This window comes from Anarrhichthys ocellatus, unplaced genomic scaffold (assembly GCF_004355925.1).
Source record: "Anarrhichthys ocellatus isolate YVR2014 unplaced genomic scaffold, GSC_Weel_1.0 scaffold369, whole genome shotgun sequence".
NCBI classification, from domain to species: domain Eukaryota; kingdom Metazoa; phylum Chordata; class Actinopteri; order Perciformes; family Anarhichadidae; genus Anarrhichthys; species Anarrhichthys ocellatus.
Genome location: NW_022280359.1, coordinates 21,112 through 43,119, shown reverse-complemented (window position 1 = coordinate 43,119; position 22,008 = coordinate 21,112). Strand labels below are relative to the sequence as shown.

The window sequence follows — 22,008 nt, the reverse complement described above, 5'->3', positions numbered from 1 at the left end:
TCAGGTTTATAGTTAGGGCTGGCTCAGGTTTATAGTTAGGTCTATGTTTTCTCGAATTTGGCTGGGGACTTCATTCTGTACTCAGGTAGACTCCACTGTATCTTTACATAACTAATACATTTTGATGATATATGAATGCTCTGAATCCCTTATAATGCACCTATTGAGAATGCAGGCCAGTGGGCTCTGACTCATGCCCACATTATGTATTTACTCATGCCCACATTATGGGGATAGCAGTTCCCCTTACTTTATGGCATACATTAAATGATTGTTGTCAGAATGAAGAAAGAGCTGTAGCAATACTTGTATATCTAACTAAAATGATCCAATCAAATTATTAATAAAACTACAATATAGGTTTCCATTTCAGTGACATTTCTTAGGTAAACCACCCCTTGAAAGTGCTGCAAAATGTTACATTTAATAATCATGTTAATAAATAATAATAGTTATGTTGATTACATGCTAGAGAATGTTTGTGAGGGAAAAAAATTCCAAGAAATGACTAAGAAGAGGGAGTTTTTTTCATGCATGCTATTAGCAGACTAAAGAGTTGAAACTAACCTGTTGTCCTTGTCTCCATTCCAGAACACAGCGCTGTGTCCCTGCAGCTGGGACAGGAAGAGCTGCGAGTGGCTGTCACAGGACAAAACATACCTGAGGCAGGGGAAGCTGGGCTGCTGCATCTGCCTCACACACTGCATGGCCACCGGCCTCTGCGCGCACACGCACACACGCACACACACACGTTAAAAAAAAACAAAAAAAACAGTCAAACATATTAGTTGTTTTTTTTTAAAAAGGCAAGAACTACAGTTATTACACTTAATTATTGCTTCCTGTTGAGTAAAACCAGTTGTACTGCTAGTTGAAAACTGAAAGTTGATTGTGCCACGCTAACTTATGGAGTTAGTAGATACGATTACATTTATTTATTTAAAAGATGCTAAATTTGAAATTCAGAGTATTATTTTAGCAGCAAACAACATTTAGCTATGTAAAGCATAGTTAACTATAGTGGAGAAACGTCTACCTGAGCAGAGACTGAACTCTCACTCTCCTACCAGAGGTGGAGGCATGGAAGAGTAGCACCCTCAGGTTAACTCACTGTTAACTGCTGCCGTTGTTTGCACTGTTCGTGCTGTTAGCACCGTTAGCTTCTAACCGCTGGATAGATATGCTCTGAATTTTGAATTTAGCTCTGTGTATGTACTTCTAGGATTCTTTTTTTGTTATCTGCAAATAGTTTGGTCCTGTTGAGCATTGCAGATACACATGCTATCTCTCCGCTGTTGGCAGTCACTTCTACTTTACCTGCCAGTGAGGAGCTAAACTGGTGTATTGCATGGCAGGTTCACTGTTCACTGTCCTTCACAGGCTTCCCACCCGCCAAAATGACCAGTTCTAAAACTATGTCTTTGTGATGGCGGATGACAAGTTTTTCAGTATGTTTGTTCATAATGTCTTTCCATGGGTCTCCTTAACTACTAACTACCAGTACATTAGATCAGACTATTTCCTATAAAGCAGAGGAAACAGAGCAACTTCTGTGTTTTGACCAATCACTGCGTCGGCCAATTAAAATAGTCTGAACAAGGAGGGAGGCTCACCTTCTCAGGCTTGGTGTCCCAGCATTCAGTCAGCAGGCTGTGGAGGCAGTAGAACTGAACCTCCTCAGGACTGCCCAGCACTGGCCGGATGCCTTTGGAGAGCTTCTTCGCTATCTGGAGCTGGTGGTGACCCAGCACTGGCCTCCGTCCAGACAGCAGCTCATACAGCACCATACCATAGGAGAACATGTCCACCTTTAGAAAAAACAAGGAAGATCAGGTCAGGTTTCAGAGTCAGATCTGAGGTTATTAAGACCTCCAGTGTGTGGCTGGAGGTTATTCTATATCTTATTCCACAGCGCTTCTGGAGCTCATTGGTCTTATAACATTTTCTCACCAAATTAGCGCATATATATATATACACACATACATACACAGTTGTGTAAAAAAGTGTTTGCCCCCTTCCTGATTTCTTATTTTTTTGCATGTTTGTCACACTTAAATGTTTCAGATCATCAAACAAATTTAAATATTAGACAAAGATAACACAAGTAAACACAAAATGCAGTTTTTAAATGAAGGTTTTTATTATTAAGGGGGAAAAAAAGTACAAACCTACATGGCCCTGTGTGAAAAAGTGATTGCCCCCTAAACCTAATAACTGGTTGGGCCACCCTTAGCAGCAACAACTGCAATCAAGCGTTTGCGATAACTGGCAATGAGTCTTTTACAGCGCTGTAGAGGAATTTTGGCCCACTCATCTTTGCAGAATTGTTGTAATTCAGCCACATTGGAGGGTTTTCGAGCATGAACCGCCTTTTTAAGGTCATGCCACAGCATCTCAATTGGATTCAGGTCGGGACATTGACTAGGCCACTCCAAAGTCTTCATTTTGTTTTTCTTAAGCCATTCAGAGGTGGACTTGCTGGTGTGTTTTGGATCATTGTCCTGCTGCAGAACCCAAGTGCGCTTCAGCTTGAGGTCAGGAACAGATGGCCGGACATTCTCCTTCATGATTTTTTGGTAGACAGCAGAATTCATGGTTCCATTTACCACAGCAAGTCTTCCAGGTCCTGAAGCAGCAAAACAGCCCCAGGCCATCACACTACCACCACCATATTTTACTGTTGGTATGATGTTCCTTTTCTGAAATGTCGTGTTACTTTTACGCCAGATGTAATGGGACATACACCTTCCAAAAAGTTCAACTTTTGTCTCGTCAGTCCACAGAGTATTTTCCCAAAAGTCTTGGGGATCATCAAGATGTTTTCTGGCAAAACTGAGACGAGCCTTTATGTTCTTTTTGCTCAGCAGTGGTTTTCCTCTTGGAACTCTGCCATGCAGGCCATTTTTGCCCAGTCTCTTTCTTATGGTGGAGTCATGAACACTGACCTTAATTGAGGCAAGTGAGGCCTGCAGTTCTTTGGATGTTGTTCTGGGGTCTTTTGTGACCTCCTGGATGAGTCGTCGCTGCGCTCTTGGGGTAATTTTGGTCGGCCGGCCACTCCTGGGAAGGTTCACCACTGTTCCATGTTTTCGTCATTTGTGGATAATGGCTCTCACTGTGGTTCGCTGGAGTCCCAAAGCTTTAGAAATGGCTTTGTAACCTTTTCCAGACTGATAGATCTCAATTACTTTGTTTCTCATTTGTTCCTGAATTTCTTTGGATTGCAGCATGATGTCTAGCTTTTGAGGATCTTTTGGTCTACCTCACTTTGTCAGGCAGGTCCTGTTTAAGTGATTTCTTGATTGAGAACAGGTGTGGCAGTAATCAGGCCTGGGTGTGGCTAGAGAAATTGAACTCAGCTTTCCAAAGATGTGATAAACCACAGTTAATTTATGTTTTAACAGGGGGGGGGGCAATCACTTTTCACACAGGGCCATGTAAGTTTGGATTTTTTTTCCCCCTTAATAATAAAAACCTTCATTTAAAAACTGCATTTTGTGTTTACTTGTGTTATCTTTGTCTAATATTTAAATTTGTTTGATGATCTGAAACATTTAAGTGCGACAAACATGCAAAAAAATAAGAAATCAGGAAGGGGGCAAACACTTTTTCACACAACTGTATGTATTTTTTTTTAAACACTCGAAAACCTGCTAAAAGTTAGACTCATTTGAAGCTGTGAAGTTGCACCGGCCTCTATTTTTATTCCTGTTCAACTTCATGGACACGGCGGCACCAGAAGCAGAGTTAGGAACCAGAGACAATGTTACACTGGTTACTTCTTATTCTATATCTTATTCAGTCTCTTTCAAACTCTGTATCCAAAGTTGGTGACAGTTGAAGTAGTGGAAAGTCTAACTAACTAACAAAGACAGTTTTGATGAGTCTTATTTTGTGTCCGTCTAGAGTTTAAATGAAGTGTGATGTACAACAATCAGCGAGGTATTTGTATACCTGTTGTCTGACGGCAGTGTGGTGGCTTTGAACAGAGCGTATTATGTTTTGAAATAAATTATAGTCATTGTCAAAATCTCTGTTGAATTTGTTTCTGATATAATCACTTCAAATAGCATCGCACCGGATAAGGGGGCCAAATTGAGCGTGTCCATCCCGGTGTCATTCTCCATCACTGCTGATCAGAGCTGGAGCAGTGTCATTGGTCCAGGGAATGAATACTGATTGCAACCTTTCCCACTGAAGACAAAAGCCAGATGTGTCTCCGTCCAGTGGGAAAGGGACTTTATATACTCAGGATTCAGAGTGCCTTGGTTTCTTCTCCTTGTTTACAATTGACTCCAGCACATTTGTTAAGTGTTACTAAAAAAAACTAAACAGTTTTACTTTTGGTTTGTAAAGTAAAGGCGATCACCACTTCTTTGTTATCTAATCCTTGAAACCCATATCTGAGGACCAAAATACCCAAATGAATTCCTGTCTGAGTGGTCACAGATAACGGTGGGACGTCCCAGAATAACTGCAGAGGCAAACAGCACCGAACTACTTCTGTGGTGACATCACTTGGTAGTGGCTCCAGATATACTTGAGGTCTGTGGTATGCTATGGTGTCACAGGGGCTATGGCAAACATAGCATGGCATATTCATATAAGGAAGTCCTCCTGACCTCAATCTGACTAGTCTAGTTCTCACTCTTCATTATGTCCACAGTTTTTGTCCTTGCTAGAAAGACAAAGAGACTTGATCCTGTCATGCTGTAGTGCTTCAACCAAAATAACAAAGTCAAAATTAAACATACAAGTCATCACTATGAGGAACATGCATTTGATTAAGTTGTCATTTTACTAACCACGACTGTTTGGAACTGTTCTGGTCTAATTGTCCTTGGGTCCCTTTTTTTTCTGGTTCTGCTTAGTTATCAATGGGTCTGTTTCAGGTTGGGTCAAAAAGTTTGGACTTGATTTGTTGAAGTCACAGTGCCATGTCAGCCAATCATGAGTACACGCATTGACCAGCACTCAGTCAGTGTTGTGCTACAGTTGTGCTACAGTTTTTTGTCACTCAGTAGTAGTGATATTATCCAAGCCTATAAACAAATGGCTTGTAACAGCTTTCTAGTCATGTTACTGTATATTGTCCAGATGCTCAACCGACAAACACTTACACATGTTCATTTTCTTGCCAAGACACCCACAGCTGGCAAACACGGTAACAGCCATGAAGCTGCTCTTCTTCATTTATTTACCGACTACACTCTTCCTTTCCCACTCGCTCCATCATTTGTTCACTCTCCAGCCTAGTCTGCCTCTTATTAGAATAGTTAAACCTCGTTAAAAAGTGAGATTAACGGCCGGGAGAGAAGAAAAGGAGTTTGATTGGCTGAAGCCAGCAGATTCTATGGGAGAGGAGCTGATGGGCTTTTTTCTGCTCTTTGACCAATAAAACAGTAAACTCTAGTAAAGCTAGCTTCCCCGGGGAGAAGAGGGGCCTAGGCCAACCGTATCAGACCAACACCCTCTGTGGACTGAATGGAAGTCAGCAGAGAGAACACGTACTGGCTGAATTCAAACAAATTAGGTTCTCAGTCAAGTAGGCCTAGGGCAAGATCAATTGTGTATGTGCACAATAATTTGACTTTTTCCCAAAATTACACTAGCAAGACAATACACTACCCAAACTGTGTAACTGAGACAATCTGGTTCACAAGTGACATCCCAAAATACACAATTTAATTTCTTCAGTTATTTAAGTTATTAAAGATGTCTAATATCATCTGGTTCCCTCCTCTCCAATGAGAGGTTTTGCACTTTTTCTCTTTTTATATTATTGTAAACTGGATATCTTTGGATATGAACTGTTGGTTGGACAAAATATTACAATTGAAGACGTCTCCATGGGCAATTTTAATAGTGTAAATTCACAATTTTCTAGGTCTTTTATAGAGTGATTATTTAAAAAAGATCCACAGATTATTTGCTACACAGTTGTTATTCGCCTGGTTCCAGCCCTTTTCCTCACTGGGTTGAATATTGAAACTTGATAAAGAACTTTAATGCTACTGACTGGAATGTGTTTGTAGAGAATAAAAAAAACTGGAGTACTGAAAACTAGCACACGACTGTTCAGATATGTCAGGTGATTTTACACTATTTAAGAAAAGTTCTTACATGGCTGCTTGAGTTTACACAACCTTTTAACATTTGAGACCATTGGCTTTGTTTTGTAGAAAGTCATGTTTATATTCTACAAAGTAAGGTATTGACAATGGTAGACTGTAAAAAATAGCTTAAGATAAGATGTGATTCACTTGAAATTAGTTGACAAACTCTTGATGTTAAGGGTTAATCAATTTAACGTTAACAATAGACAAGTGTGAATTCATCCTTTATAGCTCCACAGGGCAAACATCACCATTACCAAGTGCTCCGCACAAGAGGCTGGTTGAGGAAACCTGTTAACGTAAAGATAGCTTTCTAACGTAAAGATAGCTTTCTAAAGTAAAGATAGCTTGTTAACGTAAAGATAGCTTGTTAACATAAAAGATAGTTTGTTAACGTAAAATATAGCTTGTTAACGTAAAATATAGCTTTCTAACGTAAAAGATAGCTTGTTCACGTAAAATATAGCTTTCTAACGTAAAGATAGCTTTCTAACGTAAAAGATAGCTTGTTAACGTAAAGATAGCTTGTTAACGTAAAGATAGCTTGTTAACGTAAAGATGGCCAGTGAATGTCATCCAATATTTTCATGTTATGAAATTCTAATGCTGGTAGGGTTGCACGATTGTGGCCAAAATGGTAATCACGATTATTTTTGATTATAATTGAGGTCAAGATTTTTTATCACCATTATTCATTGATTTTTTCTTTTTAGGTTTTTGTATTGTACCTTCACATTTAAATAAACAGAGCACTGCTTTCACTTCCATATTTTGATTATATGTTAAGATGTTCACCATACTATTCTGTTGCAGCTGTTTATATTCCTTCTGCGCATCACTAATGTGGGTTAATGAGACGGGGTCAGTACCTTCTCATCATACACGATGCCTGGTCGGATCTCAGGAGCCTGGTAACCTGGTGTGCCCTCCACACCCAACGCCCCCTCATGGAAGGTTTGTCGAGAGATGCCGTAGTCAGACAGCTTAATGTTAACTGGATCCTGCACCTGGAAAATGATACACAAATGAGTGAACAGGTAAGATAATACAAGTATGTCTTCAGTAGTTCAGTGGACTGTGAAAACAGCAGCGACAACACAGGAAATAAGTTCAGGACTTTATTGTCCTACCACTGATAAAGTCTGATATGTTGATGTTATTTCATAAATACAATAGTCAATAAACCATGCATGTATGCTGTTATGGTAATCCATATACAGACCTCCAGAGACCACACCAGGATGTTGTCAGATTTGAGGTCACAGAAGATAATGCTCTTCCTGTGAAGGTACGCCAGTCCTGCTGCAATCTGATAGGCTACTCGGAAAGTTAGCATGTGACCAAGGGGCATGTACCTGGAGCCTACGATGAGAAAACATAGAAACCGGCTTTAGGACCAACTTCAGGTCAGAAGTGACAATGCAGAAATCTCTACGTGCCTTTGCGCTTCTCCTCCAGCACAATGTTGAGGCTGCCCAGGGGGGCCAACTGCAGGGCAAGGCAGAGTGGATGGATGCTGATGCCCACCAGGGAGACGATGCAGGGATGCTGCAGAGAGTGCAACATACTGGCCTCCTGGCGAAACTCAGAGAAGCTCCGACAGGCATCTGCAGACTGCAGGTGTTTCACCATGGTGTCTGAGGCAAGAAAGAACGGAACGAGGGAGAGAACCAAAGTTTGCAAAAGGGATACTTTCAACGCAGAGAATAGATTTGTGCCCGAATGGCTGCTCCAGGAGCTCATATGGAATCAGTTCCAACTGCAAAGGGTCTACAGGCTTTATTCCATCTGTGTCCTCCTCTTACTCTCTATAACTATGGTGTTCAACACGTCTTTTTGTAAATATGAGGTGGGACAAGTGGGACAAAATAATCTTAACAAATCAGATGCCACAGAGCATCTTTGAAGAGAGACCAGAGTTACCATCCTACCCACCTCTTATCAAACCTTGACTGATGTGCCACATTTAGGTCATGTGACATTTCCATTAGCTGATGGGGGGCAGTTACAGCATTCCACTGGATACTACAGTGTGTGAATATGAATAATAGTTTAGCTGCCCCTTTGATTGACTCTGAGGTCAGACGGTGACAAAAGAATGCTATTCTATAACGTTAATTATCAGTACAGAATATTCAGGTAGCAGCTCCTCACTTTCTGCCAGTGTTAACTTTCCCTAGTTAAAGTGACAAACGTCGCCAACAGCAGATCATCTCAGCTGTCACTTATTCATGGTAATTCAGTGAGAAACTGATAACAGGTCAATTGTTTTCTGGGTAAAGTGTTCACTGCCAGCCGGTGTCTGTACTCAGCTCAGTTAGTCTTTCCTTCGTATCATATCAATATTCAGAGCCAGATAAACTAGATGGGGACATCCCTGGTAAGTAATGTCAACATAGGTAGTGTTAAAAGTTAAAGTGGCCGTGTAATACTGGCTTTCACTGCACAGTTAATATAAAAGCTGCTTCAGTACCTGTGTCACTGCTGATGGTCTGCTGTCGACACTTCTTGAAGCGGAAGCGTTTGACGGCCACCGGCTGGTTACGATATCGGGCTCTGTAGATGATTGTCCCACTGCCACCCTGACCAAGGATGTTATTCTCCTCCTCAGAGTACTCCAGCTGGGCCCTGTCTAAAAACAGCCTAACACACACGCACGCACACAGCAACGATTAGACAGGTTGGAAAGAAACCTCCAGGTTAGCCACACTTAATTAGAAGAGAACACAAACTGAACAGTAAAATTGTTTGAGTTAGCATTCATCACACTTTATAGTCTCACTTCCTGCTTCAACTCTGTTCGAGCGCTGCTCTTACTGCAGTTGTGTGCACACTCTGTTCTTGTTCGATGAGGGAATATTAGCAAAGTTTCAGGTATGCTCACTTTCAGTTTGATTTCCAAATAAAGTGGTTTAGTTAATCTGGATAAACTGACCAACAACCAACAGCCTATCCCATATAGAGGGTCAGCTTCAGCTTGTTCAAATCCAGCTGCTTCATCCTGAAAAAGACATCTCACCAGTCCTCAGGTCCCTGAACTGGCTTCCAGTGTGTTAAAGAGTAGAGATTAAAGTACTACTGCCATGCCCTCAATGGTTTGGGACAGTTGACAAAGTCCACACTATAAATGGAGAAGTAGCATTTAGGTTCTCTGTGCCAGAGAGCTGGAACAAACGTCCAGAAGATAGAAGATTTGTCCCGACTTTGACTCCCAGATGAAAGGCCTTTATGTTCTCCACGGCCTTTGATTGAATGTGTCAGACTGTATTGTGTGTTTATTTTGAATGCATCACGTAAAGCACTTGACCTGCTGTTGGTCTGAAAAACTTCTTTTCTGGATCACACTTAGAAGAACCTCAGTTAACATCCTCAAAGTTGACACAAAACAATGTACACAAATCTATCTTGGGAAACAGTGACTTCTTGGAATGTATTGGCAAAGGGTCGAATTAAAATATTTTGATAATTGCCACAAAACAGTTGTATCGACAGCTGTACTTCAAAAACATCAGTATTGTAAAGTAAAGCCAATATTGGCAGAGGCTAATATAGACTGGTCTCACACTAAAGTGTGCTTATACTAGTATCCAGCTGTAAAAGTGGATGATGTTAGATGGTGGCATTCGTGTTTATACCAACATCCGTCTAACATTCTTTAAGAGCTCCATTACAACTTTACTAATATTTGGAGTGGCTGTTTAACTGTTTCCATGGGTCTGTGCTACTTTAAAAAAACAGAGATATTCTTGCCAAGTGACTGCCCACCCACACACAAGTGTGTATATGTGTGCAAATGTGTAGGACAAAGACATATATGAATATTTATTCCAAAAGTCTAGTGTCTGTGACAATCCTCCACAGACATGAGCATAATAAGCCCTCTCACCCTCAAACTCGCCTCAGTCACACCCATCCTCAAAAAGTCTGGCCTTGACCCCGACATCCACAACTACAGACCCATCTCCAACCTCCCTTTTCTGTCTGAAATTCAGGAACGCACTGTTGCCCACCACCTAAAAACCCACTCGACTCAAACCAACTGTATGAACCATTTCAATCTGGATTCAGATCTCATCACAGCACAGAAAGTGCCCTCATCAAAGTCACCAACAACCTCCTCCTCACCTTTGATGACCACTCCCTCAACATCCTGATACTGCTCGACCTCAGCACAGCCTTCGACACCATCAACCACTCCATCCTCCTTTCCCGTCTCGAGTCCTCCCTCCACATCACTGGCACAGCCCTCTCCTGGTTCAGATCATACCTCTCCGACCGTGAACAGTTCATTAGTATCAACAAATTCAAGTCTGACACAGCCCCAGTCTCTCAAGGTGTCCCCCAAGGTTCAGTACTCGGTCCCCTCCTCTTCATCCTCTACCTGCTCCCCCTTGGCGACATCATACGACACCATGGTCTCCACTTCCACTGCTATGCTGACGACACCCAACTCTACATCTCCACCATATCCATCACCCGCACCACCCACTCCACCATCACAGATATAAAAACCTGGATGCTACAAAAGTCAACTTTCTCAAACTCAACAGCGACAAATCTGAAATGCTCATCATCGGCCCCAAATCACTATACAAATCCCACCATAACTTCTCCCTCTGCATCGATGGCACCACTGTTCCTGCTTCCACACATGTCCGTCACCTTGGAATCATTTTTGATCAAACTCTCTCCTTCGAACGCCACGTCAATCACATCACAAAAACATCGCCCGTCTCCGCCCCTCCCTCTCCTCCGCAGCCGCTGAAACACTCATCCATGCCTTCATCACCTCTCGACTGGACTACTGCAACAGCATCCTGTACGGCTCATCCACCAAAATCATCAACAAACTACAATACATCCAGAACTCAGCTGCCCGTCTGCTCTCCCACTCCAGAGATCTCATCACCCCAGTCCTTCAGAACCTCCACTGGCTCCCCATACAGCAAAGAATCCAGTTCAAGTTCTACTCATCACATACAAAGCCCTTCATAACCTCGCCCCTTCATACCTTTAGACCTCCTGCATTGACACGCTCCCAACCGCAACCTCAGATCCGCCAACCTCCTTACCCCCCCCAACTCTGTCCAAGCATCGGACCTGGGGGCAGCATCGGGCCTTCTCCATTGCTGCCCCCTCCCTCTGGAACTCCCTCCCCCAGCACCTCAGACATTCTCCATCACTCGCCACTTTCAAAACTGCACTTAAAACTCATCTATTTAAATCTGCTTTTAAACTCTGAAGCTATTTTGTTCTTATTGTAATTACTTCTATTGTTTCTGTTTTTACCATGTAAAGTGTCTTTGAGTACCTTTTAAAGCGCTATATAAATAAAATGTATTATTACTATTATTATAATAATAACTATATACACTAATATAACACTAATATATATTTGTCCTCATCTTTAATTGATCAGAATCCTATCAGTGTGTATCTAACATTGATTCCAGCACTGAGCCTGGTCTCCACCAGCAGTGGAGTGAAGGTCTGATGTATTCAGCTACAGTACAGCTGTGCACTCACATGAGCTTTGACAACACTCAATCAATGTAGTTACATTTTCCATAAGTGGGAGCCTTGAAGCCCTGACTCCTAACAAGTTGCAGGTAAATGTATAAAGAATGAGCTGTTACTCGTGTGTGTAGACAGCTGTATAAAAACATGTCAGACAGGTGTGAAGCGTGAATGAAACATGCCCATTGTAATGACTAGATCACTATGTACAATGAAATGATCCATTAAATGGTTCGAGGTTACCGTGCAGGGAAGTCGGTCATGAACAGCTCTGGGACCAGCTCCTGGAGGGTGACGGGCTGGTCAGGGTGCCGAGGACACATGATGTGATCCTCCTCCACTGCAGCCAGCACACAGTCCTCCATGTCAAAGTAATGAATCCTGTCTCCTCCACCTGCTCCTTTCTCTCCGACCTGGCCGACCAGGCCGGCTACGAGCTCGGTCTGCTTCTGTTGGCTCAGTGAGGCACAGAGGGGACAGGGGGCGTACTGCTCTATGAGGAGACTCCCATCACTCTCACTGGCTGTCAAAGCTACAAGGGAGGACACATAGATACAAGACATGTACATCATCTGTTGTTTATTGGAGAGCTGAAAACATTCCTACATAATGGTACATAGAGTCGGGGCAGTCCTAGATTTTAAGATTACTACTATAATGACTTTTTCAGGTTATAATAACAGCTACATTTGTTACAAGTCATCTTTGCTTTTACAACATTATAGAAAGCAGACACTGCAGCAGGTTCTGACCATGAACTGGACCTGCAGCAGGGAACTTTATGTTTGCAGTGGGCAAGCTCGCTATCTGGATATCCAGGAAAAATACGGTTAAGGGTGGATGATGTATAGATGGTGATGAGGTCATGAAGGGCCTTGTTGCTGCTCATCTGAAGGTTGAACTGATCGCTATCAGACAGTGAATATTCTGGATAATTTCAGAGCGGTCACTTTTTTCACAGTTCACTTTTAAAGCTTGTTTGTCTGTGACTCCGTTTATTTCCTTCCTCTGACACAGTGGTGAAGAACACCAGGAGCAAATACCAGTTCATGTAAATAAAAAACAAATCATGACTGCGGTGTTACCTGCATGTCAAAGTAATAAGAGCACACAGCCAAACTGTCTCCTGAATAAAGTTTCCTTATGACAGGTTGCTGACAAGCAATGTAGCTTTTAAAAGTGATTTTTTAAAAACAGAGTCTTGCTCACTCCACATAAAATGCTCATTACTTCCAGCAAACTTCATGGAGAACAATGAGGGCAAAACGGCATCACTGATCTGTTTTAATCGAATATTCTCCGGTCTAGCTCCGCCAAAAACAACATTGTCTTCAACTTGTTCTTCTATTTTGTTCAACTGACGCTAGCAGTTTACATAACAGCCACTCGACTGTCATTACAGACATGTGAACTAAACACAGACACTTGCATCGTTCATGGACTCACAGCGGTAAATATAATTAAAATTAAAGCTGCGAGCAGCGATGAACGGGCCCTCGCACCTTCCCGCGTCTCGGGGGTACTGGCGGGACGCCGGCAGAAGCGGCCATAAATATCTGCGACCATCAGACAGCGTGCCCACAAGTTAGACATATTTTTTTAATGCTTGGACTGTGTGACGCTGGAAATTATGTAGTGCAAATATTCCACCAGTTCCTGTATCCACTTTGTGGCGCTAGAGAACACGTGCAAACATGCATTGTGTTGCTCTACATCAAGTATAGACCACATCATGTAAATGTCATATAAATCTGATTCAGTTTGTCACATAACGCTGTCTCCATGTTGCCAGTAGGTGGCGCTATGACTTTGAGTGAAAATTGGCTTGTAGACATCCTCAGGCCATGACTGTTATCAAATATGGCAAGTTTGGGACATATTTGAGCAAGTCCAGTGGAGTTACATCAGCTTGTTGTTTAATAGCGAATCACCTACAATGGCCGCCACGTCACGGCTACGCCATTCTATCAAACGTAAAGCTTTGAGTAACTTTTAATAGCAAGGGTCTTTAGATTATACTGACCAAATTTGAAAAGGATCTGACAAAGTCTCTAGGAGGAGTTCGTTAAAGTATAGCGACTAGAAATCATGGGAATATTCACACAAAAATCAAAATGGCCGACTTCCCGTTAATTTTAGAGCATGGTCCCAAGACACTTTTTTTTTTAAGTCTTCATGTGATACATGTGCCTACCAAATTTCATACATGTAGGTCAAACGTAGTGGTGGGGCTGCGATTTTGAATATTTTTAGGGGGCGCTATCGAGGCAATTTGAAAGGGTCAAGCCAAAAAGCCATATGAAAGATTTATTTCCATCACCTATGACACCTGTGCAAAGTTCCAAGGCTTGTTGAGCATCCTAAGTCACAGAAAAATAAGCTTCATTTTTCATGGCGAATGACGCGTTGCCACGGCAACAGCGTTTAACGACAACTCACAATATTCATGATGAAGCATTATCAATGTCTTACGGCTTAGCTTACCAAATTTGAGACTGATCTGGGCAACTTCCTAGTCGGAGTACATCAAAGTATAAAACTTGTCATTTCCTTTTGCCAGTAGGTGGCGCTGACTTTGTGAAAATGTTGCCATGGAAATGTGCTCAGGCCTGGACCAGCATCATGCATAACAATTTTGGGGCAGATTGAATAAAGTACCTTGGAGTTACAACAACTTCCTCTTTCATGGCGAACAGCACGAAATGTGCGTGACATGGACGCCACATAAAACGAAGGTCGTTCAATGTCAGTAGACCATTTTAGTAACTTTTCATCATTAATGTCTTTAGATCATCTTGACCAAATTTGAAGTTGATCATATAAATTCTGTGGGAGGAGTTCGTTAAAGTACAATGCCTGAAAACGATGAAAAGTGCCTAAAAATACAAAGAAATGGGAGTATTACTGCATCGCCCCCTAGTGGTTGTATGGAATGAAAATTTGAGTGAATATAACAGGACACAATGTGAACATATGCGACAGATTTCGTGAGGATAGGCCACATGGTTTTGAAGTTATATATATATATATATTGCTGTAGAAGGCCACGCCCCTATGAAATTCATTGGTCCATATATTCTTAATGCAATAAGATATCAACAAGATTTTCATAATTTTTGATGATATCGATCCAATAATGATTCACATGAAATTTGGTACCAATCAGACCCAGGGTCTAGGAGAAGTGAATTTATTTATTTTTTTTACAAAATTCAAAATGGCGGAAAATGTTGGTAGGCGGAGCTTAGAATCCCAAGAGGATTTTTTGTAGAACTCATTCAGTTGCTCATGTCCGTAAAATTTTAAGTCATTTGGACATACGGGCTTGCATTTCCAACTTCTAGGGGGCGCTAGCGAGCAATTTTGTCATGCTCGAGCATGGGACCCATAAAATATCAAATTTTCCCGCAATCCTGATATGCTTGCCAAATATGGGGATGTTGGGGACATGATAAAGCCCCCAAAATGGCGTTTCATTCGAGAGAAAAAGAATAAGAATAATAATAATAATAATAATAATAATTCCTACAGTTTCAATAGGGACCTCGCGGCCCGACGTTATCGGTGCTCGGGCCCTAATTAAAGCTGCGAGCAGCATTGATCGGGCCCTCGCAACTTCATGCACGTCGAGGCTACTGGCAGGACTCTGGCCATGCATTTCTGTGACCATCACACTCTGCGTGCACGAGTGAGATATTTCCTGCGTAGACCAGCAGCGTAGCAAGATCATGTTGCCAGGTCTTAAGCCTAAAATGCTTTGAGTGTACCTCCGATACAATCATAAATGTAAGCCTTTAAAGATCATTAAGAAAATGAATGCGCTTCAGTGTTGGTAACATAACAGACTGTCAGTTTACTGGGATGGGGTTCAACTCCCTGCAGTGTCCTGCTGATTGTATTTGGACTTACATGAAAGTTAACAAAACAGTAGTGCCATTTGCTGTTACTTGAACACTTTAATTTAACACTGTTTTCATTTTAAGTTCTTCTGTAACTTTAAGTTCAGTGTTTGGGCCGCTGTAATTACAGAATCCTGCTTACGTCCGTGCTTATCAGTAGGTGGCGCTATGACTATGAGTTAATATTGGCATGCAGAAGTCCTAAAATCATGACCGTAATCAAGCATGTCAAGTTTGGGAGAGTTTTGACAAAGTACAGTCGAGTTACAACAGCTTGATGGATGATGGTGAACCATGTAAAATGGCTGCCACACCACGTCCATGTTGTTCAATGAAACCTCAAGCTTTTAGTAACTTTTAATCGCTAAGGTCTTTAGATTGTTCTGACCAAATTCTAAGCTGATTGGATTAATTCCCTAGGAGGAGTTCGTAGTACAGCACCTGGAAATGGAAAAAAAACCACGAGAAATTCATACAAAATTCAAAATGGCTGACTTCCGGTTGGGTTTAGAGCATGGTCCCAAGAGACTTTATTTTAAGTCCACATGTGATACATGTGCCTACCAAATTTTGTAAATCTATGTGAAACGTACTGCGAGGGCTGCTTCGTCGAAATTTTGTAGGGGGCCAATTTGCCACTCTGAACCAATAAAATCATATTCCATAACTAAATTTTGGGCTTGTAATCTGCTTGCCAAGTTTGTTTATGTTTCGAGCATTTTTAGCCTCTCAAAATGACCTTCGTTGTTAACGGCGAAGAATGCATCGCCACGGCAACGGCAACATCAAAAGCTTCATGAACTGGTATTATGAACTTCTTACATTTGTGTGGAAGTAATTTGATGTTGATTTGATTTACCTACTAAGAGAAACAAGCCAAAGTATAATGACTTTAACTTCCTGTTACCAGTAGGTGGCGCTATGACTATGATTCAAAATTGGCCTGCAGAGGTCTTCAGGCCGGGAGTCTAATCAAACATGTGCAATCTGGTAAAGATCTGATGATGTGGAGTCGAGTTACATCAGTTTGTTCGTTCATGGCAAAGGATCGAAATTCGCCGAGCCGCCACGTCGCCGCCCTTCAACAACTTCTTACAATTTTCACAATGAAGCATTATCAAGGTCTTAAGGCTTTTCTGACAACATTTTAGAGGGATTTGATTAATCTGTGAGGAGCAGGATGTCAAAGTACAAAACTTACAACTTCCAGTTGCCACTAGGTGGCGCTATTACTATGATTCTAAATTATCATATAGATGTGTTCCGGGTCAGGATGTTATGACATATGAGAGATTTGGAGCAGATTAGACAATGTATGGCCGAGTTACAACAACTTCCTGTTTCGCGGCGAATGGTGTTGTTTTGACGCCGCGCCACGGACACATAGTTCGATAACTTTTTGATCTTTGAGTAACTTTTCACTGCCAAGGTCTCAAGAGCATACTGACCGAATCTGAAGTTGATCGGGTCAAATCTCTGGGAGGAGTTCATTAAAGTATGACGCCTTGAAATGGTCAAAAAACGTCACAAAATTCAAAATGGCCAACTTCCTGTTTGGTTTAATGAAAAACTCCAAGAGGATTTTTTGTGCGTCTCATCACGTTCCACATACCTACCAAATTTCATACAGCTAGGTGAAACGCGATGTTGGGGCTACTCAATAGGGGGCGCTATCGAGCCAATATTTCATACCGCAGCTGGACACCCCAATCAGACTGCAATTTTCGCAAATTCTGGCTTGCGTGCCAAATTTCACAAAATTCCCAGTATCCCAAGCACCTGCTTTTTGCGATGAAAGTGGAAAAGTAATAATAATAATAATAATAATAATAATAATAATAAACATTAGAATAACAATAGGTCCTCCGCTCCGACTACGTCGGTGCTCGGGCCCTAATAATAAACAATCGAATAACAATAGGTCCTCCGCTCCGACTACGTCGGTGCTCGGGCCCTAATAATAATAATAATTCCTACAGTTTTAATAGGGACCTCGCGGCCCGACGTTGTCGGTGCTCAGGCCCTAATGTATTTTTCCATATGGCCACACACCTGATGGCTCACCGTCTTAAACATGCTACTTCACATCATCACTGAGGCCACTAGCAGAGGACAGTTATCAGCATAAGGGACGGCTTTGCAGGTTGATGTCATTCTGTTTAGCAGTGAGAAGCTAGCAGTGTGCTAGATGATGAAGCTGTTTCCATTGTGGAATCTCGCACAATGACAGTCAAAGTTAGAGATACATTATGCTATGCCACTCTACTACCTCATCTCAAGAACGTTCCACCTCCACAATCCACCGTGGAAGCCTTGATACCAACACTCAGGAGCTCAGAACTAAGGTTGGTCAAAGACCCGACCAAAGTTTAGATATGAGGCTGAGATAAGGACACTAATTGATGGTGGATGTGTGGTGAAACTTCTTCCTGAGCAGGTGAATGAGTCTAAAGAGTCCTGATTTATACAGCGTCACTTAGTCACGCTCAATGGAAAACACAGGCTGATTTTCAATTGCTCATGTAACCAATGTGGCCTCTCCCTCTATGATAAGCTTCTACCAGAACTCGGTCCGGTTCTTCTGCGGTTCAGGGAGTATCCAGTGGCAGTGAGTGGTTACACACGTGTTACAACAGGTCCTCTTCCTCCCAAAGGACCAAACCCTGGCGGAATTTGCAGAGAGAAAGAGAACCAGATGTGTACCAGTGGCAGTTTTTCAATCCGGCACGACCAGCAGTCCCAGCAGTGCAACGTTTGCACTTCAGAGACACGTGTAGAAATCAAAAAAGGAAAACTATGACACTGAAAGTCTTTGACGTAGTCCTTTTATGTTTTCTAACTGCCTTCAGAGTCCCCCTATAACACATTCAGCAAAGTTTCTGGTGGATAAAATGTACCAGGTACTAGCTGATGGAGGATTCGACATCCGGCAATAGGCCAGTAAAAAACCCATTTGCTATCTGGCCTTGAGCCTAATATGGCACTGGGATACAGATGAGTTTGGCTACAAGCTGAGACCGTGGGAGAGCCAACTTCCCACATTGAGGAACATCTACTGTGTGTTGACAATACAGTATGATTACCTGGGCCCGATAATCCCCTTCACTAGAGGAGCAAAGGTCATAATGCAAAACCTTAGGGCAAAGAAAAGAGGCTGGGATGACTCGAACCTTCCTCCCGATCGCCTTAACACCAAGATTAACTGGGAGATTGAGCAGCCACAGTTAGCCAAAGGTTCCATCCCAAGAACTTTCACACCAACTGAGATGTGTTAGAGCAAGCAAATGGCTCTGTAAAAACAGAATCTTGTTGATTGTTGAAGCCTTTATTGGGACTAAAGTTTCAGAGATCCAGGAACTCCCCAAAGACAAGGAATACAAATGTGTTGACTTCGCCAGCAAACCAGATGATTATTTCAATTCTTCTCACAGGTGACGCAGAAGGGGCCGAAGAGTATAAAGGGTGGACTTACACTGCACCTTCCAACAGCCTCAGCCATAGATGCCACACCATTTTCTAACTTGGCAAAGTTGCTCAGGACCATGCAGCAGCCTCTAGACAGGCCATCAGCCTCTAACCACACACATCAGCACAGTAACATCATCGATGATGCTTCGCTTCAACTACCGAGAGGATGCCAGAAGGAAAGTTTCCCAGAGGAGGTGAAAACTCTTGAATCTGATCATCAGGTGTAACCAAGCCGTAGACTAAGCTGTCTAGCACCAGAATGGGACAACAATCTCGTCTCATCCATGTTGCTGCTCCACACCAGTGCAGCAATTGCGGTCAGGTCAGCAGAAATCAAAGTAAATGGTAAATCAATTTTTCTAGACTTCTGACCACTCAAAGTGCTTTAACACTACATTTCATTCCCCCATTCTTTCACTGATGGCAGGGGCTACCAGGTGCCACCTGCCATCAGGACTCTAACCATTCATACCCATTCACACAGCCTATGGGGGCCACTTAGGGTTAAGTGTCTTGCCCAAGGACACATCAACATGGACTGGAGCTGGGGGTCGAACCGTCGACCCTCTAATTGAAGGACAAGCTTGCACTACCACTGAGCCACAGTCGAAAGGACATAACCTATGACTGCTACAACTGACAGCTATAACTGAGAACAGCATTTACAAAAGAAAGGAAGGCATTCATAGGAGTTGCTGTGCTTAATTCCCTCAGAAGTAGAAACAGCCTTCCAAAATCCAACTCCAAGTCGAAAAACGACTTTCCTTCCTCCGTGTCAACTCCTCTATCGGAGTCCCACTGTCCCCACCAAGTTTAAGTGTCATTCCTTCAATATAAGCACTGGCATGTGTCAGAAATTCCCTATAATGTCCAGGTAGAACAATGGAACTAATGAACCTACCCACTTCCTGTGAACCAGTATGCCCTTGAAGTTGACTGAATACTAGCTCCGACCTGCTGTTTGCCATTATGTTTTTGACTCAAGTCTTCTACATATTTATCTAAAATATCCACTATGAGCTCCAACTATAAAAGAAAATGTCAAGATGTCTGGCCACTCCCTCATTACACTGGATACTGTAGCATGGAAACTGTTCAGGGTCTAAAACAGTGTTTAACAGGGCTGAGCATCTTTGAAACTTTAATACTGGTGTCAATATGATACCCGACTTTTGGAACAGATTCCAAAATAACTTTGACTGCTTAATTTGCTGAATATGAATACCTTTGACATACCATTATCCTCCCTTTAATAAACGAGTCAAACTTTTAAAATCAGACAATTGACTATAAAAACAATTAAAGCCGTATAAGCATGCAAAGCAGCAGCTGTGATCTTGTCAATGGTGCATACTAACATGCACTAACAGCATGCATGGCCGACCCGGCTATGTCAACAAAGCAAAGATAACACCACACACAGGGAGAGTGATTTCCATCTCTGCTCAGGTAGACATTACTCCTCTAGATCTTTAGATAGCTAATAGCTGTGTGCTGCTATATTAATGCTCTGAATGTAGTATATTACTCTTTTATATAATCAAATCAAAGATAAAAAAAACTATGAATTAAATAAGGAAATATCTGCTCAAAGATAAAGAATCTGAGCCAGTATTGAGAGCTTAAAATCATGCACATAAGCAGAGAGCAGTGCACTAACCAGGGAACCACTGCTCAATCAGAGAGTTGACGTTGTCAGTGATGAAGGCCATGGCAGAGAAATCTCTCATATCTGACTGGCAGATAATCTTTATGCCTCCACTCTTCTTCCTCTTCCAGTTGACATCTGATGACTCCACGCTGCAGATGCACAAACACATGTCACAGGAGCTCTTATCTGCTTTCTGCACCTCTTAAAAAGTTTTTTACACAGAAGCTTATGTGGAGCAGAAAGAGCAGCAGGTACCTTTGATGCAGTTCAACATTCATTTTCTCTTCACTTTTATTAGTTGCATTTGAGATAGTCTACCCTCAGTGTTACAGTATGTTCTCATTCTGAACATCAGGCTTCATAATACTGCTGTCGTACATATAAAAGATGAGCAATTTTACAAAAATAAAAATCTTGTAGTATAAATGTAATATAATTCTTAGCATTGAAAGGATTTGGACTGCAGCTTGGAAATGGAGGTAAGGATATTGAATCTCAGCTGTCTGACAGTATCCCGTTTGGTGCAGATTCTGAACAAAGACAGCTTGTTGTTAATGTTCACGACCTTCGGAAAAAGACTGTATTCTGTCAGAAATCCCCTGTAATGTCCAGATTGAATTGTGGGTTTCTGTGACCCAGTGTGGCCTTGAAGTTGACTGAAAACTAGCTCCGACCTGCTCCTTTCTGAGAGTCTAAATCTAACTGAAGCTCCAAACCCTTACATTTCTCCCACTCTTTATTTCCTCACTGAATGATTTGTCTCTCTTCATTACAGCCTACAACCTTCTAGCCCAAGCTCTGACCTGAGGTAGCCTCCATCAAAAGTGGCCAGCAGCCCCTCCTTCCAGTATATGGTCTGGCTGCGTCGGACTCTGAAGGTGCTGCAACGGTTCCTCTGCTGGGTTCCAGTAAAGCTGTAGATCACAGAGTTTCTGCTGCGTTGGCTCCTGATGTTTCTTTTGTGCTCAAATGACTGCACGAACACAACATTTCAGGGCATGAATGTAAAAAGCTGAAGGTTTGAAGGTACAATAGGTGAATGATGAGAATCTGCTGGTTTTAGTACCTGCAGGTCCATCTCTGTGAGGCTGATGAGCATCCTGGCAATTAAGCGCTCCCAAAATCCGGCAGGAACAAAGCTCATCTGAACAAGGCGCTGCAGGGTGTTGTTGGTCTGCTGACGAAAGCCATGGATGTCCATGGCTGGCTTGGGGGGAAGGAGGTGGGGCAGCAGATAGCTATAGCAAGAGGTAAGAAAAAGGAAGAACTCATTTAAAACTAAACTCTAAAACGTCAAGATTTGAAGAACCTTTAGGTATGCCATGCTACTTGGCACTAGCGCTAGAATTTCTTTGTT

General features: G+C 42.2%; 1 protein-coding gene across 2 annotated transcripts in view; it reads right to left on the bottom strand.

The window, feature by feature from the left end:
* Positions 1–22,008, bottom strand: part of lrrk1 (leucine-rich repeat kinase 1) — a 49,624-nt gene that overhangs the window by 6,906 nt on the left and 20,710 nt on the right. For both annotated transcript variants that reach the window (XM_031879708.1, XM_031879707.1), the window contains exons 15-24: positions 21,718–21,889; positions 21,455–21,624; positions 20,661–20,800; positions 11,877–12,165; positions 8,590–8,759; positions 7,556–7,753; positions 7,339–7,478; positions 6,986–7,123; positions 1,614–1,808; positions 568–719 (exon numbers count right to left, since the gene is read on the bottom strand). In XM_031879708.1, the coding sequence (XP_031735568.1) occupies positions 568–719; positions 1,614–1,808; positions 6,986–7,123; positions 7,339–7,478; positions 7,556–7,753; positions 8,590–8,759; positions 11,877–12,165; positions 20,661–20,800; positions 21,455–21,624; positions 21,718–21,889 (1,764 nt within the window). The remainder of the gene's footprint in view (positions 1–567; positions 720–1,613; positions 1,809–6,985; positions 7,124–7,338; positions 7,479–7,555; positions 7,754–8,589; positions 8,760–11,876; positions 12,166–20,660; positions 20,801–21,454; positions 21,625–21,717; positions 21,890–22,008) is intronic.